At 42.3% G+C, this 18406-nt stretch overlaps 1 protein-coding gene across 5 annotated transcripts in view; it reads right to left on the reverse strand.

Annotated features, from left to right (window-relative positions):
- Nucleotides 1–601: 601 nt before the first annotated feature.
- Nucleotides 602–18406, reverse strand: part of Mta3 (metastasis associated 1 family member 3) — a 122235-nt gene continuing 104430 nt past the window's right edge. For all 5 annotated transcript variants that reach the window (XM_090337057.1, XM_090337050.1, XM_090337052.1 and 2 more), the window contains one exon: nucleotides 602–1070. In XM_090337057.1, coding sequence (XP_090193183.1) covers nucleotides 1045–1070 — 26 coding nt within the window. In that variant the 3' untranslated portion in view covers nucleotides 602–1044. The remainder of the gene's footprint in view (nucleotides 1071–18406) is intronic.

Here is an 18406-nt window from a genome sequence, read left to right on the forward strand (position 1 = left end):
TCAAGTGGGATGTTACCAAGGCAGACAGGAAGAATCCAAGCCAGTAAAGCAGGAAGGTCTTCCAAGGCCCCAGAACATAATGCTCACAGCATACTGGGATAGCAGGGTAGAGAGGTTTTGGAGCAGACTATGTAGACTTATATTTGCACACGTGGTTCTCCCTTCCACCCTTCTAAGGTTTAAAATAAAATAGGGTGATTAGTGAGCCATGGTTGGAACCCTTGGCACAGTTCCTTATTAGGCTGGCTTGGTTGCAGGGGGGAACAGGCAGTAAGAAAATAGCTTATCACAGTGATATACACACTTGGCATGTTTAACACCCGCTCTCACTGGAGTTCTCCAGGACCAAGCAGAACCAAGTAGAACACCAGCCTCTCCTCCACAACAAAACAGAGATGCTGAGAGTCATGTGTAGGTTGGCCAAGGTGAGAACCTTCTCTTCTGTCAGACTCAGGGGTAACCACACCACTGAGGAATGGGAGCAGATGAGTGAGAAGCAGCAGGGGAGGAGGGATAGAGGATTAGGGGAAGGGGTCAGGGAGAAGGAAGCAGCCTAAAAAAGCCAAGCAACAAATACCAGCAAGGACAGGGGAACACGATGAACAATGTAAACACTGACGCATTTCTTAAGAAAATCCACTCAGAAAGATGCCACATCCCTCCTGTACATAAGTAGTACACAGCATCAAACAGCAGGGCTGGCATATGCAGGCCAGTAGAGCTCTGAGCGCTCAGCAGCCTCCATCACCCAGCCCTGCACGCTGGGAAGTGGACACCAAGAAATGAGGAGGTTAAGTGGCCCCCTCTGCCCTCAGTTCTCAGGAAGGTCCACTCTAGGACAGCAAGGTCTCTGAGAAGGAAGCGAGGTACCCCTGGGTCCCACGGAGATGCAGATTTGGAACATGCACTCCTACAGTTTCTTTCCTGCCCCTTTGGGTCTCCACAAGGTGCACAGAGAGGCTCTCACTGAAAGAGCTGCCTCCTTCCCAGGTGACCACCAGCAAGACAGTAGAGTCTTGGATTGTAGCATGGAACAGGGATAACTCAGTCTGACACGCAACACGTGAGTTCTGGAAAAGAGAAGAAACAGAGTAAGGTTAAATGAGTGCTGATGAAGGCAAGATGAATGAGAAGATAGAAATTGCCTTCAGTGAAAGGAGGTCAGGCACTAATTCAAATAAAATCTAACCATAGAGTTTAAGGCTGGGGGACCAAAGTCAAAGTTCACCTGGGTCAAGAAAAAAATCCAAGTGACAGTGAAGCATCTTCAAAGCCAGGTTTTCAAGTACAAAGGCTATACTAAAATACAATACCTCATGGGGCTGGGAGTGTGGCCTTGTGGTAGAGTGCTTGCCTAGCATGCATGAAGACCGGAGTTTGATTCCTCGGTACCACATACATAGAAAAAAAGCAGGAAATGGTGCTGTGGCTCCAGTGGTAGAGCTGTAGCCTTGAGAAAAGCCCAAGGACAGTGCATAGGTCCTGAGATCAAGCCCAGGACTGGCAAAAATAAATAAATAAATACAATACCTCAGACCAGACCTTGTAACACTCCTCCAGTGATAGAGGAATAATGGGGAGCACAACGGCTAGGAGGAGGCCCCATCTCTTCTTCAGCAATAACAACCTATCACCAGGATTGGCACCCAAGCCATGAACACCCTTTCTTATAGGATAAGAATAAGCCTCAGCCCCCTCACCAATGTCAAGAGTTAAGAGCTATTCTTTTACCATCCCATCTACCTCCAAACTTCAACTTCCTTGTCCTCAACTGGATATCAAGAGACTGGCAATGGAAATGAAAAATGAACAGCAGACCTGGCCTGTGAACCATATTATCACATCTCATTCTACTCAGCAGGGTGTGAGGAGGCTGGAGTGGCTGAGGTAGAAGAAAATGCTCACAGATTCTTTCCTGTCATGCATTCTGCAGCCACAAAGTAGCAAGATGATCACTTTCACAGCCTCATTTTACCAGGGAAGGAGGTTTGCAGGATGGAGCAAGCCATGCCATCATTTCATGAGCCTTTCTAGGAATATTGATGGCACTATGCACACAATCTAATTCAGTAAGTGTGTGTTAAATACTCAGATAAATTTGACTTAGGAATCAATAAGCCTTTGCTTTATTGGATCTGCTGTACCTTACAAAGTGTCTTTTGAGTATTTATCTGAACCTTGTGAGTATCAGGAAAGTTAGGACCTGCTCAAGTTCAGTAAGAAAGCCAAAGAGTCAGGATTTGAACTCCATCTTCTTAATTCAGATCATCTTATGTACTACACCAACCTGCTCATTCTCCATCCAGCCCAATGTTCTGCTAACAGTTCTGAATGTGCATATGGTCCTCGTCAGTGTCTAGATTAAAGCAACATATGTGCCTGCATCTGTAAGAAGCACCTCTCTTCTCTACCGTGCGTGTGTGTGTGTGTGTGTAGGATGTAGGGGATTCTGTCCAAATCCCCACACAATTAAACCTACTAGAAGAACCACTTATAATAGATGACCAAACCTCTGATCTGCCATGATAAATTTGTGCTAAACTTACCTGCTTATTTTCAAAAGCAATCCTTTCCTCCCAGTTCAGGAACTGGCATCTGGGCACATACCACCTTCTCCACACTGGCTACAGCTGAGCTATGCCATCTCTCTGTATCCCAGCTAAACAATTCTCATATTTGCCATCTGTCCTCACAAGTCCTATCATCTCTCTCTCTCTCTCTCTCTCTCTCTCTCTCGCTCTCTCTCTCTCTCTCTCTCTCTCTCTCTCTGTGCTTTACGCGTTCTCAGCCCCTACTTATACTGCCTGGAAGCAAGGGACAAGAACCACCTGCAGGACCCTCCATTTAGTGTAGTGCTGACACCTCTAGGAAAAGTTATCTCCCAACTGTCAGTATCCTTCCTAATGAGAGAGCCCAAGTAAAATTTCCCTTTTTGTTAATTCTCCAATGCATTGGTCCATATTTGCCACTTCATCTGTATAACTTCAATTCTTAAGCACTTAAGTTTTTTTGCGAAATGTTCCCTATTGGATTTTGACTACTCAGAAGTATTCAAAGTCCAAGGACTTGGAGATTCTGCACTCTAATCATCCACTGAACTGAAAGCAATTCTTTCAAGGTTTCTAGCTACTGGCATCCATGTTCATTTCCTTCTCTTCTGAAAAATCAGAGAAGAAACTATTACCAGAATCCTGGAGGCGAGAAAGAAGATGATGAGTGATGGCAGATTACACCTAAGAAAGCTTGAGGCTGGCAGTATGGAAAGCTGAGAGCCCCATTTGTTCAAAGAACTCGCAAAGGTATCAGGAAATGACATCAGGTACCTCTGGCAATGGGCAAGAAGGGCTAAAACAAAAAGATGAGTAGGGGGGCCGGGAGTTTGGCCTAGTGGTAGAGTGCTTGCCTAGCATGCACGAAGATCCGGGTTTGATTCCTCAGTACCACATACATAGCAAAAAGCCAGAAGTGGTGCTGTGGCTCAAGTGGTAGAACCCTAGCCTTGAGAAAATCCAGGGACAGTGCTCAGGCCCTGAGCCCAAGCCCAGGACGGGCCAGAAAAAAAAAAAAAGATGAGTAAAAGTCTGTTTGAGAAATAGCCCTAGAATTCTTCTAACTGCAAACTCCTGGGAACTGTCCACTTCCTACCCGTCTGGATGGTTACTCCCAAAAGAAGATGAAACGGAGGGCCTCACGAGAGCAAGCACATTTCTGGCAGAGTCCCCAGTTCCCACAAGAGAGATCAAGTGAGAGTATGTCTATCAAATGCTAAGCCTCCAGCTTTCTTCTCATCAAGTTCCCAGAAGGCAGGTCGACAAACCTCTACCCTTAGGAAGAAACAGGAAGAAGCTACTCAGGGGAATTGTGCAGCTCATGAGAAGAGGCAAAGGCATTTGGGGTTACCCAACAACTAGCCCACACCAATACTCTGAAGTGTAATACAGGCTCCAGCCTGGAGCCTTCAATCTCATTTTCAGTCTATATAAACATTGTTATATAATGAAAGTCACCAGGAAAAGCAAACAACACAAATGTTAGAGACCAAAGCAAAAAAATAGGATATAAACTGGACTATACATGGAGAAAATTTCAAAAACAAGAGTTAGAGAAGTGAGAAAAAGATAGTTTCCATGAAACATAACCAGTGTATGTATCTAAACAAATAAATACATAAGACTTAGTTAATAAAAGTAAGGCGCCATAAGTTTGACCTAGTAGTAGAGTGCTTGCCTAGTATGCACAAAGATCTGGGTTTGATTCCTCAGTACCACATACATAGAAAAAGCCAGAGGTAGTGCTGTGGGTCAAGTGGTAGAGCTCTAGCCTTGAAAAAGCCCAAGGGCAGTGCTCAGGTCCTGAGTTCAAGCCTGGCAAAAAAGCACAAAGCAAAACAAAACAAAATAAGAAAAATAAACCAAAAAAACAAAACTAAAACTAAAAAAGGAAAAGCTCATAGAATGATTGAGTTCTACTTTATACAATGGTAAGCTAATTTATACTGAAGTAACCTTCTAGCTAGTAAAGGCTGGACAAAATGTAAACCTACCTCAAGATAGTAGGAAACAACTAAAACCAGGCAAACATTAGATATGCTGTAACCTGGCTTTCCCTTTGAGTAGTTTCATGTAGCATAAAAATATCACTCAGGTAAAAAAGTGGTTGCCTAACTAGGCTGAAGAAATCAGAGGTAGGATTTCAATGCATGTGGAAATTGATGAAGTAGGTCTGTAGTGGAAAAGGAGGAACCCTGAATTCTACATAAACTCTCTCAAATCATTGGCTGATTATATATATATATATATATATATATATATATATATATATATATATATATATATATTGTCCTGGGGCTTGGCCTGGGCACTGTCCCTGAGCTCTTCAGCTCAAGGCTACCACCCTTCCCCTGGGCCTGAGTGCTATCCGTGAGCTCTTAAGCTCAGGGGTATTTCACAACCCTTGAGCCACAACCCCACTTCCCATTTTCTAGTGATTAATTGGAGATAAGAGTCTCACAGCTTTGTATGCCTGGGCTCCTTTGAACCTTGATCCTCAGATATGAGCCTCCTGAGTAGCTAGGATTACAGGTGTGAGTCACCACGCCCAGCTTCATTGGCTGATTTTTGATCTTGGTGAGTATGAGGTTATAAGACCAGTAGGAAATATTAGGGACGGGGCTCAAATAGCCAAGTAGTGATTTTAGTAGTTATATTGTGCTGGCAAAACAGAGTTAACAGAGGTTAAGTTCTGCCAAAGTTAGAGGGACTTAGATTAAGTTAATCTTTCCATTGAAATTCCATGATAGTAACATCTAGTTTGAAGGAGATAACTCTCAATAAAATCTTAAACCAAACCTCCATAGAATCAAAATAATCTGTCTATGTAAGAACAAAACACTACAGAAGAAAATAGAATCTACAGTTCATAATAACCAATATTTATTTACAAAATATTCCACATGAGAATCAAGAAACTAGAACCTATAATAAGTCAGAAGGAGATAAATGGATTGATTCATGTTCTAGAATTAGCAGACATGGAATTAAAGTATTTCCTTTAAGTTGGTTGAAAAATGTACAGCAAGACAAGATAGAAAGACAGATGGTGGTTCAGCCCTGTAATCCCATCGATGACAAGTAAGCGAATCAAGATTGGAGGCTGACCTTAAACAAAAAGTCAAGACCCACTCAATCAACTAACCAATCAAAGCAAGCAAGAAAGACTGGAGGAGTACAGCAAGAGGTAGAGGATCTGCCTAGTAACAGGGAAACTCTGACTTCAAGTGTTAGGGGTGCAAAAAATTTTTTGAAGGTAACTAAAATGGGTACAAATTTAGGACTTTAAAAGAACTAAATCACACACAGGCCAAAGGAGGACACTCTTAGGAGAGGAAGAGAAAGACACAATGCCTATGTGTACCTGATCATACAAGATAGTATTTATTAAAATGAACTCCAGGAAGTGAAAACAAGAGGGGCTTCCAACATTTTTTTTCTGTTTTGTTTTCTTTTTGTTCTGTTTGTTCATTTATATGTCTTTGGGAGTCAAAGGAGAGGTACAGAAATGGAAGGACAAAGGGTAAACAAATGAAGCAATAAGGGGGGGACACGGAGACAAAAACATGAGAAGGAATATCAATGTATGAGAAGTAATGCACCTACTACCTGATGAATATAGCTGTAACCCCTCTATATATTATCCTGATGATAAAATGAATTTAAAAACAACAACAACAACAAAAAATGAAGCAATGTTACTCACTGGACCATTGAAAATGAACTACACAACTTGTTTTTTCTTTTTTTTTTTGCCAGTCCTGGGCTTGAACTCAGGGGCTGAGCACTGTCCTTGGGCTTTCTCATTTTGCATTTCCCAGTGAAGCTGGAATGACAGATACATGTCATACTGTAATAGGAAGAGATTTGAATATCTGCATCCTGGGTTCAGTCTTTAATTTCATTGAAGGTGTTGTCAAGGGTATACATCTCAGTAGAAGAAGCACGAGTTCAAGGTGCAGGTTTCAAGAGAGATAAGGAGTCAACCGAATTTTCCCTTTTTCTGGTACAAGGGTTTGAGCCCAAGACCTTGTACGTACTTGGCTCCCTTCCTCACAACTGTCTGTCACTCTGTACCACTTGTGTCACATCTCCAGCTTGACTTTTTGCTGGTTAATTATAGATGGATTCTAACGACTTTACTGCCTGGGCTGGTTTCAGTGATCCTCTAGAGCTCAGCCTCCTGGGTAGCTGGGATTACAAATGTGAGCTTCTAGTGTGTGGTCTCCAATTAGTTCTTGGGTTTAAAAAATTAATTGTTATTATAAAGGTTATATACAGAGATGTTACACTTACATAAGTCAGGCATTTATTTTTGAACAATATCATTTCTTCCCTCAATCTCAGTTTTTCCCTCCCATCCATATTAAATAGTTGTGTAAGGCCAGGAGTTTGGCCTAGTGGTAGAGTGCTTACCTAGCATGCACAAAGACCTGGGTTCAATTCCTCAGTACCACATACACAGAAAAAGCCAGAAGTGGTGCTGAGGCTCAAGTGGTAGAGCTCTAGTTTTGAGAAGGTCCAAGGACGGTGCTGAAGCCCTGAGCTCAACCCTAGGACTGGCCAAAAAAAAAAAAAGAACCAGTGGGCCAGGAGTTTGGCCTAGTGGTTGAGTGCTTGCCTAGCATGCACGAAGACCCAGGTTCGATTCCTCGGTACCACATACATAGAAAAAAAGCCAGAAGTGGTGCTGAGGCTCAAGTGGTAGAGCTCTAACCTTGAGAAAGTCCAAGGACAGTGCTCAGGCCCTGAGCTCAAGCCCACGACTGGCAAAAAAAAAAAAAAAAGAAAAAGAAAAAAGAAAAAAGAACCAGTACAGAAAAGAAATGAGGAATGGCTCAGCAGAAGAGAGCCTGCTTAGAAAATACACAGTTCTAAGTTCAAATACCAATATTACTTTCTGTTCCCAAGAAAACCTAAGCCAGGTATGCTCATTTATAACTGTAATTTCAGTGCTCAGGAAGCTGAGCAAGGACAATCATCAGACCAGCCTAGGATACATAGCAAAATTCTGTCAAAAAGAAGGAAAAAAAGGAGGAGGAGGAGGAAGAGGAGGAGGAAGAGGAGGAAGAGGAAAAGGAGGAGGAGGAAGAGGAGAAGGAGGAAGAGGAGGAAGAGGAGGAGGAGGAAGAGGATGAGGAGGAGGAGAAAGAGGAGGAGGAAGAGGAAAAAATGCTTGTATAGCAGGCACAAGTCCTACTATATTGCCCAAATCAAACCAAACTAACCAATAAACAAAACAAAACCTAAAAATAGGCTGTGGGTGAAGTTTAGTGGTAGCCAACTTGCCTAGCATGTGTGAGGCCCCTGAGTTTGATCCTCTGTGTGTGTGTGTGTGTGTGTGTGTGTGTATGTGAGAGAGAGAGGGAGAGAGAGAAGAGAGAGAGAGAGAGAGAGAGAGAGAGAGAGAGAGAGAGAGAGAGAGAGAGAGAGAGAGAGAGAGCGCACAATTGATATGGCCATACTAACATCAAAGTAGACTTCCAGATAGAGTATTAACAGAGATAAAGATGGCTACTTCATACTGAGAAGGTTAACTATATATAGAGATCTATCTATCTGCTAGGTACCCGGCTCCCAACTTTTGTATCCGTGTCCTTAGGTCTGAGACCTTCTCCCTATATTTACTTTGCAATCATCTTGGAGTCTAGAAAGGACAGGATTTACCAATAAGCATGTTGTGACACAAAGCAAACTGACCCTCAGATAGGTAATATCTTCTTATGATCCTGTGGAAAAAGGAAAAAAATAACCTCCCCCAAAGGAAAACAGCCAAGAGCTCTCAGGACAGCAAGGATGCCCATCAGGCAACAATGGCTGGCTTGTTTCTGCTCCCTTCAAGTTCTTTCTGTAATTTTAATTATGTTATTTAGTGTATATATGAAAATAGAGGTTTTAGACTCCAGGAACATACAAATCTAGTTGGAAACTGAAGTGAAAGCAGAGTTAAACGATAGCCTGTAGTCCTAGCTATTCAGGAGGCTGAGATTGAAACCAACCTGGGCAGAAAAGTTCATGGACTCTTTTTTTTAATCTTTTTTTCATATATTTTTATTGTAATTAATAGAAGGGTTACATTATATTCACCAGATAGAAGGTGCATTACTTTACATACATTGATACCCTTTCTCATGTCTTGGTCTCCATTTTCCTCCCCCTCACCCCCACCCCTCATCTTGTTTTCCCCTCTTCCCTATCCAATTTCAAATAACCAAATATGCATATATCCAATATATCAGATAACAAAGTGAAATGCTGTAACAATATGAGATAACCAAGGGACAGCAAAAGAGATGAGAGATATCATAGTACATTAAGGACAACAATCACTCATTATATGAGTAAGTGAAGTAAGCCAGACTCAAAGGAACATATGGCTTTTGTTTCTACGGCCATACAACCCTGAACACGCCCAATCTCGTCTGAATTATCTTTTATAACAAGTTATTTCCAAGTTTGCATGGTAAATAGAAACATGGTATTTTTTAACACCTCTCAGGTCGAAACTTTCTTAATAAGGACCAAGAATCACAACAAATCAGAGAAAGGCTGGATAAGTGGGACTGCATTAAACTGCAGAGCTTTTGTATGGCAAAGGACATAGCTAGTAAACTAATCAGGAAGCCTATAGAGTGGGAGAAGATCTTCACCAACCAAACAACGGACAAAGGCCTCATATCTAAAATATATCAACAACTCAAAAAATTGAATCACTCCAAAACTAACCTCCAAAGTAACAACCATCCCATTAAAAAATGGGCCAAAGACTTATGTGGCCTATAGACACATGAAGAAATGCTCAACATCTCTGGTCATAAAAGAAATGCAAATCAAAACAACTCTAAGATTCCACCTCACTCCAGCTAGAATGGCCAGGATCAGGAAAATGAATGACAACAGATGCTGGAGGGGATGTGGCCAGGAGGGATCACTACTACACTGTTGGTGGGAGTGCAAACTCGTTCAACCACTATGGAAAGCAGTGTGGCAGTGCCTCAAAAGGCTAAACATAGAACTCCCCTATGACCCAGCAATTCCACTACTTGGCATTTACCCAACCACCCAGAAACAAGGACATACTAAACCCACTAGCACAACAATGTTCATTGCAGCACTATTCACCATAGCAAAGATATGGAACCAACCTAGATGTCCCTCAGTTGATGAGTGGATCATGGACTCTTTATCGTCAACTAACCACCAAAAAAATGATCAAAGCTCCCTAGTGAACAGAACACACACACACACACACACACACACACACACACACACACACACAAACACACACACGTGCGTCAGAAAACTTGAGAGGAACAAGAAGATAACCAGAGGGCCAGTCCCAAGGCCTGACAGTCCAAATGTCCTGTCCGTTCTTCTTCTGTGAACTTCCTGTCTCAGTTGACTTATACAAACAGGGTTTGCTCAGGTATCTTCTTTGGGACCCTCCAACTAACAGCCATCTTCTGGTTTGCACCTCGGTTTTACATTAACTCTTTGTAAAAACTGCATGTAAATAGTTGCTGATAAAAAATATTTACCAGACACTGAGGGCTCACACCTTTAATCTTAGCTTACTCAGAATGCTGATATCTGAGGATCCCAGTTCAAAGCTAGCCTGGGCAAGAAAGTCCATGAGACTATTTCCAATAAACTACTCAGAAAAAGCTGGAAGTGGGATGGGACCCAGAGTAGGATGGGATGGGACCCAGAGCCTTGGAATGCTAGGCAAGTATGTATCACTGAGTTACAAATTCAGCCTCTAAAATAATTTATTTTTTAAGTAGTTGTACAAAGAAGACAGATGATTAATACAATGAATCATAATCAATGCTACCTTTTCCATCCTTTCCCCTCATCTTTTCTAATCCATCCATACTCTTAAATTACAAAGTTCTACTTTCATATAATATACATAGAATATAATGATTGTATCTACTCACCCTCCCTATCTCCTTGTCTGCCCCCACTCCTAAAATATTTTATTTATTTATTTATTTTTGGGGGGGGATAGTGGGGCTTGAACTTTGGACCTGGGCACTGTCCCTGAGCTCTTCAGCTCAAGGTTACATCCCTACTCCTTAGCCACAGCCCTGCTTCCCATTTCCTAGTGATTAATTGGAGATAAAGAGTCTCATGGTCTTTAGTGCCCAGGCTGGCTTTGAACCTCAATCCTCAGATCTCAGCCTCCTGAATAGCTAGGATTACAGGCGTGAGCCACTATGCCTGGCTTTTAAATATTTTTAAAGAATATTTAAAAAATTATTCTAACTATTATACTACAATGGAGTCAAGGAGCCAAGAAGGTCACACAATATTCTTCTATACATAGTATTTTAGAACATTCAAAAAACCTGGTCTCTTGAAAATGGCATGCAATTTTTAACAGAAGGCAGCCTGGGCCCAAGTAAGCCTGGAAGTGCCATCAGCTGTCCCTGGCAATCTATTTTTATTGGGATCTGTGAAGGCAGCAGATGCATTCCCAGAGCTTGTTCACTAGTACAATGGCCCTCATCACTACCCATGTTCCGGGATTGGGAGGCCAACAGTTGGGATTGTTGAATCACTGATTTCAGAAACAAGTCATCAAAAGGAAAATCTTCACACCCCAGATCATAATATTGTACTTACAGAGGTATCCACAGTAGATACCCTCTTCATGGGGAGTTACAGAAATGATATTACTCGATGCAGAAGATGAAGAAGAAAAATCTACAGTGTACTCATGTGTCTCAGGGGAAATAAACCAGAGGACAGTAGATTAAAAAAGGAGTTTATTATATAATTAGTCAACAGTTCTGGCCCACAAATCCTGACTCTAGTCCATTGAAAACTCTTTTTCTTTTCTAGGGCTGTTGTTTTGTTTGTCCTAACACACTGAGTCTCAATTCATTTGTCCCCTGGGATAAAAGCTATGCCATCCTGGACAAGGTTAAGAACACCTCTAGCTACTCCTGTGGTCTTTATCACTGCTCTGTATCACTCCAGAAGCAGATAAAACCTGAGCTATTGCAGACAATCACCTGGTGCCTGTGCGTAGAACAAAAGGCCCATGGATGGAACAAGGCTTAAACAGCAGATACTGGAGTAGGAGGCAACAGTGTCTTCTTTGTAGGTCAGGGGAGGATGGGTGGTCTTCTCAGCCTACATTTTCTCTCAGTAAAATTTTCTGATAAAGCCTTCTCTATGAAAAATAAATATTCTGGTATCAAAATGATGATATTCAATCCTCCCACAGTAGGGTTTCTAGCTACAAGAGTGTACAGGTAACTGAGTAATCCTTCTCTATAAACCAAATTTCCGCTCAAATGCTCCTCAGAATTACTTAATCAAGGGACATTTCTCTTTATAGACATTGGGCTTTTCTTTTGCCAGTTCTGGGGCTTGAACTTAGGACCTGGGCACTGTCCTTGGGCTTTCTCAAGGACAGGACTCTACCACTTCAGTCTCAGCACCGCTTCCAGCTTTTTCTATGTATGTGGTATCAAGGAATGAAACCCAGGTCTTCGTGCATTCTAGGCAAGCATTCTACCACTAGGCCAAACTCCCAGGCCCACATTGGGCCTTTCTAATGTATAAACATACACTGGGACATATTCATTTACCTTCAATCAAATACACAAATCTTTTTGCTTAATTTTGTTCATGAAATGGGACCAAATTCCATGAGACACTGGAAGTGGTGCTGTGGCTCAAGGGGTACGGTAGTAGCCTTGAACTGAAGAGCTCAGGGACATCACCCAGGCCCAGGGGTAGAGCAGTAGCCTTGAGCTGAAGAACTCAGGGACAGCGCTCAGAAAAACAGCTTTTGTGAAGGCACTGCTAGCTTATACTATGTAACATGAGCAAAGGGAGATATCTACTATGTTTTTATTCATTTGAAAATATATGCCTATCTTTCACATATATGCTTCTTCACGTGGTGGAAAAGCCCTTGATTTAAAGTGGAATTGTATTGTTGCTACTTGTTAGAAGCATGACTCTGGACAAATTCCTTAACGTCTCTGATTTTTCATTTTCCTTATTACTAAGATACAGGTTTTAATACCTGCTTCATAAAGTGTTAGGAAGATGAAGTAGTATAAAGCACACAAAACTTCCATCAGAAGAATACTTCTATCAGCTGCACTTCACAGAGTTACAGAAGAGAGAACAGGTGCAACAAAACCAAGTGATACACACAAAAATAATCAAAAGAAGTCTAATTAGTCCCATCTGACTCCAAACATGAAGATGCTTCCCCCTCCCTGACACACACACACACACACACACACACACACACACACACACACACACACACACACACACAACTTCTTCATCTTCTTTGCCAGTCCTGGGCTTGAGCTCAGGGCCTGAGCCACTGTCCTTGGGCTTTCTCAAGGCTAGAGTTCTACCACTTGAGCCATAGTATCACTTCTGACTTTTTCTACGTATATAATACCAAGGAATCAAACCTGGATCTTCGTGCATGCTGGGCGAGCACTCTACCACTAGGCCAAACTCCCAGCTCCACACACATGAATTCTATCTCCTCTTCTTTCTTCCCTTTCATGCTCTCAGCCAGGTAAACCTTTCTCTAATGGTGCCTGCCAATCCCTGATGACTACCCACAGCCACTTGAATTCAATGAGTAGGGTCTCAGTTTGCTGGCAACACAAATGGCATTAAAGCACCTGAACAGAAGAATGGGTGCAAAGGATTTAGAAATTCACTTGGTGGTATAGGTATAGCACTAGATCAACAGTCTGAAGGAAAAATGTACTGTTAAGGCACCCTGCAGCTCTTTAATTTTGAAATCCATTCTATGATTACTAATTCCTTGCACTGAGTTTCTTATGTGTGTGGGTCTTCACCTTCAAGGTTAAAATCCCACAAGGGTGGGATTCAGTGACATTACGTAGCTGATGGAGCATAGACTCACAACTTCCAGTCAACACCAGGACCGTGTAATAGGAGGAAATTAGAAATTTCCCACCATTTAAAAAAATGCCTGGGAAAATCATTTTTAAAGGCTGAACTTAAAAAAACTCGACCATCAAGAATCTGAAATGGCCAGGAGTTTGCCCTAGTGGTAGAGTGCTTGCCTAGCATGCATGAAGACCTGGGTTCAATTCCTTAGTACCATATACATAGAAAAAAAGCTGGAAGTGGTGCTGAGGCTCAAGTAGTAGAGCTCTAGCCTTGAGAAAGTCCAAGGACAGTGCTCAGGCCCTGAGTTCAAGCCCAGGACTGGCAAAAAAAAATAAACAAACAAAAAGAATGTGAAATGTTAAGGTAGAAGGCCAGTGGAGAAGACAAGCCACTGGGGAGGAAGCAGGAAGCTCTAATGCTAAGTGAGCTGAATGTTTTAGAAGAAGCAATTTTGATGTTCAGCTAAATTAGTCTGCCTGTACACATCCTGTTTGCATGCCCATCTGTCAGACATGCTGATAATTAAGTAGCGGTGCTAATTGCTTTCATTATTGTACCTCACAGGGAAAGCTTTTCCCTAAGCCTGTATCTTATTTCAGTATTTCATGGTATAAACTACCTCATGAAAGCTCACTACTAGCCAAATGTTTTTTTTCCAGCACTTTAAATTGACATAGGAAATTCAGGCTGCTCAGAATCCTATATCTGGAGGGGGAAAGATTATCTTAAGGGTCCTAAACAGGCAAATGGCTCACGCCTGTAATCCTAACTACTCAGGAGGCTGAGATATGAGGATCAAGGTTCAAAGCCAGCCCAGACACAAAAGGACCTGAGGCTCTTATCTCCAAGTAACCTCTAAATAAAGGGAAGTGGGGCTTGGCTCAAGGGTAGGGCAGTAGCCTTGAGCTGAAGCGCTCAGGGACAGCAGCCAGGCCGAGTTCAAGCCCCATGACCCCCCCTCCCCAAAAAAAGGTTCATTGGGGACACACAAATGTAGGAACTCTCTGAATGTACTTTTTTTTTTATTGTATTCTGATCTTTCAACTCTATATCATCCATTTTAACCAGCCTCATGCTGCTGTCGTTAGGACTTTGAAATTCCAATTTTCCTCTGAGGCCTGGATCTCTGTTATCCCAAAAGGAGGTACAGAGAACCTGGAAGGCTGGAGAAGCAGAGGACCTGCTCTTTCCAGTTCCTGTCAATGACACTCCATGTAGCACTAGCAGTGTGTTTCAGAACCAGACTTATTGCATCTCCCAAGAGATGCCTACATGAGTTGAGGCTGCATGTCTTCTTAGGGATTGGGCTCCAGCTCCCCTGGGCCGCTTCCTTAAACTTCTAGATTATAATAACTCACACATCCTGGTGCTGTTTATTTAGTTAGCCACATTAATTTCTTATATTTAATTACCTGTTAAGTAATGTATGTGGCTTCTACTTTGTTGCAGAAACTAAGAAAATCTTCTTGAGTGCTCATCTAATGATAACAATTAGTCCCATCTAAGCTAGAATCCCAATCTCTCTCTGTGTATATAAATACGTATGTAGTATACATGTATATATATGTTTGTATATAGTTCTAGACCTCCTCCTCCTCCTCCTCCTCTTCTTCCTCCTACTTCTTCTTCTGCTAGTCCTGGGGCTTGAACTCAGGGCCTGAGTATTGTCCTTGGGCTTTCTCTAGGCACCACTTCCAGCTTTTTTCTATGTATGTGGTACCGATGAATCGAACCCTGGTCTTTGTGCAAGCTAGGCAAGCGTTCTACCACTAGGCCAAACTCCCAGCCCTCCCCTCCCCCTTCTCCACTTCCTCTTCCTTCTCCTCCTTCTTCTCCTTCTCCTCTTTCTCTTCTTCCTTCTCCTCCTCCCTCTTTTTTTTTTTTGCCAGTCCTGGGGCCTGAACTCTGGGCCTAGGCACTGTCCCTAAGCTTCTTTTTGCTCGAGGCTAGCACTCTACCACTTGAGCGACAGCACCACTTCTAATTTTTGCTGTTTATGTGCTACTGAGGAATCAAACCCAGAGCTTCATGCATGCTAGGCAAGCACTCTATCATTAAGTCACATTTCAAGTTTCAGATTTTGTTGTTATATGAATTAAAACACAGGTGAGAAAGTTAGCACACTGCAGAGTGAACTCCATACCAGACAGCAAAGCACAGACATATAGGTCTTGAAGAAACAACATCCAAGTTTCTTTGGAAAACGAGACAGGTGTCTCTCCAACAAGGGTAAAGACCTGAATTAATAAGATCAGGGACTGGTTGTGTTCCGTCTATTGTTCTTGTCTGAACAGAGAAGCAATGACCTCGCAGTAGCGCTCATCCAGATGTACATGGGACAAACTGACACTACAAAGGAAATACTATAGAGGTTGTATTCAAAATGCCCTCCACAGATTCTATTTCAATGCATAGTCTCCTGCTGGTGATGCTATTTAGGTACAGTGTAAAGGAAGTAATTCACTTGGAGTATGCCTTTAAAGATTGAGCTGCTCTGTAGTCTTCTCCACTCTTTCTGCTTGTCTGCCATGAGATATACAGCCTCCTTCACACACTCCCACTGCCATGATGTTCTGCCCCAGTGCACAAGGCCAACCAACTGAACCCTCTGAAACTGTTAGCCAAAATAAATCCTGCTTTAAGTTGTTTCCTCGGATACTGTGGTCACAGCAACAGGAAAGCTAACTAATAGAGTGGCATTTTGAAGAAATTCCATGTAGATAGATAATCACCAAATGGAGCCTCAGGTGTTGAAAGGCCATAGAAAGGCCATGGGGTGGGAGTGGGTACTAGGAAGCTATTTTCCATCAGTCACATGAGCCTGGAGTTTGGCCTAGTGGTAGAGTGTTTGCCTAGCATGCACGAAGCCCTGAGTTCAATTCCTCAGTACCACATACACAGAAAAAGCTGAAAGTAGCACTGTGGCACAAGTGGCAGGATGCTAGCCTTGAACAGAAAGTGTCCAAGGACAGTGCCCAGGTCCTAAGTTCAAGCCCAAGCATATCACATGCACGTCAAGTATAGTGGCTCATGTCTCTAATTCCAGAAATGGGGAAGGAGGAGGATAGAAGTTTGAGCCATTCTGGAAAAAATATTAGCAAAGTCCTATCTAAACAAATTAGCTGGCTGGGTTCCTGTGATGCTAACTACATAGGGGCCATAGGAAAGGAGGGCTGTGGTCCAGGTCAGCCCCAGGCAAAAATATGTGACTCTATCTAAAAGACACAAACCAAAACAAAACCAAAGCAACAAGGATTAGAGGCATGGCTCAAATGATAGAGAGCACTTGCTTAGAAAGTATAAGACCCTCGCTCGTGGCTCATGCCTGTAATCCTAGCTACTCAGGAGGCTGAGATCTGAGGATCAAGGTTCAAAGCCAGCCTGGGCACAAAAGTCCATGAGACTTAGCTTCAATTAACCATTAGAAAACTGGAAGTGACATTGTGGCTCAAGTGGTAGAGCGATAGCCTTGAGCTGAAGAACTCAGGCCCAGAGTTAAGCCCCACGACCCACAAGAAAGCAAGCAAGCAAGCAAGCAAGCAAGCAAGAACAAGACCCTGATTTCAAACCCTAGTATATATATCAAATGAATCACAACATACTTTACCCTTATGGCAGTATACTTAGAGAAGCCAAAGAGGCGATAAGATAAAAAAGAAAGATTCCGGATTCTATTTAAGCATGAATGCAAAGGTCCTAGGCAACAGTCAAGGAAAAGCTGGAAATACATTCTCCATATTTTGACATTATTGTCCCTTGGTCTTCTATTGTCTAGACATCAGAAATCTTAGGGCAAGGAAGGCCAATGTTCTCATTAAAATGAAAGTGTTGGGCCGAGAGTTTGGCCTAGTGGTCAAAGTGCTTGCCTAGCATGCATGAAGACCCGGGTTCGATTCCTCGGTACCATGTACATAGAAAAAAGCCGGAAGTGGTGCTGAGGCTCAAGTGGTAGAGCTCTAGCCTTGAGAAAGTCCAAGGACAGTGCTCAGGCCCTGAGCTCAAGCCCAGGACTGGCAAAAAATAAATAAATAAAATAAAATAAAATGAAAGTGTTTCTGTAAAACTGCTGTGTGGCCTAATTATTGAAAGTTACATATGCAACACATTGATGCCTTATAAATGCAAACTAAACTCTTTACCCTCAATTTTTCCCCAATGATTCCCCTCTCCTTTAGTTTCTATTCTTTTCTTCAAACTCTTTTAACATTAGTCTCCATATGAACTCATCCTACAACATCCAATTAAACCCACTGTCCCAAGTACAACAACGAGGGACATAAGAGTAGAAGGCAACACTCCCGGCCATAGCAAGGGAACCATTTACCTCTGAATTTTCAGTTGATGGTTCCATCTGAGGCTGAATTTTGAGGATAAATGTATAACGTTTGTCTCCCTAATTAGGACATATATCCCCCTTTTTTATGCTATAATAATATTAGGAGGCACCTAATTTTCCGATGCCACCTTACTAGAAGGACTTAATTTTTCCTGACCTTAGGTTTATCAGGAACTCCTTGTTGGACCCTAATGACATCAAGGTAAATCTGGAGGTCGAGTGATTCACAGGCATTAAGGTCCTGTTTTTGTTGATTGTTGAGGAGGATTTGGTTTTTGAAATGCCAGTCTGAAAGTGATAGCCAATTGAATCAAAGTACAGTTTCAGTTCCACCTGACTAGAAAAGTCTCAAGCAAAAGTCCCCCACAACACCACCAGACGCCAGCTCTAGCCATGGTGAGAGCAGATGCATGCACATCTCCTCAGAAGACCAGCTTTCACTGTGCCTGAATATATTTCCTAAGGACTCGACCACTCCCACCCTGCCTCACACCCTCAGGTTTTAAAAAATAATTTTTGGCATAATTATGGCCATAAAAAATCATACTGAAGGAAACATTATTAGAAGGTCTATTCTACATCCTTGCTTAGGTCCTTGTTATAAGAAGAAATT

The sequence above is a fragment of the Megascapheus bottae genome, chromosome 7 (assembly GCF_031878675.1).
Source record: "Megascapheus bottae isolate mThoBot1 chromosome 7, mThoBot2.hap1, whole genome shotgun sequence".
Classification (NCBI taxonomy): Eukaryota; Metazoa; Chordata; class Mammalia; order Rodentia; family Geomyidae; genus Megascapheus; species Megascapheus bottae.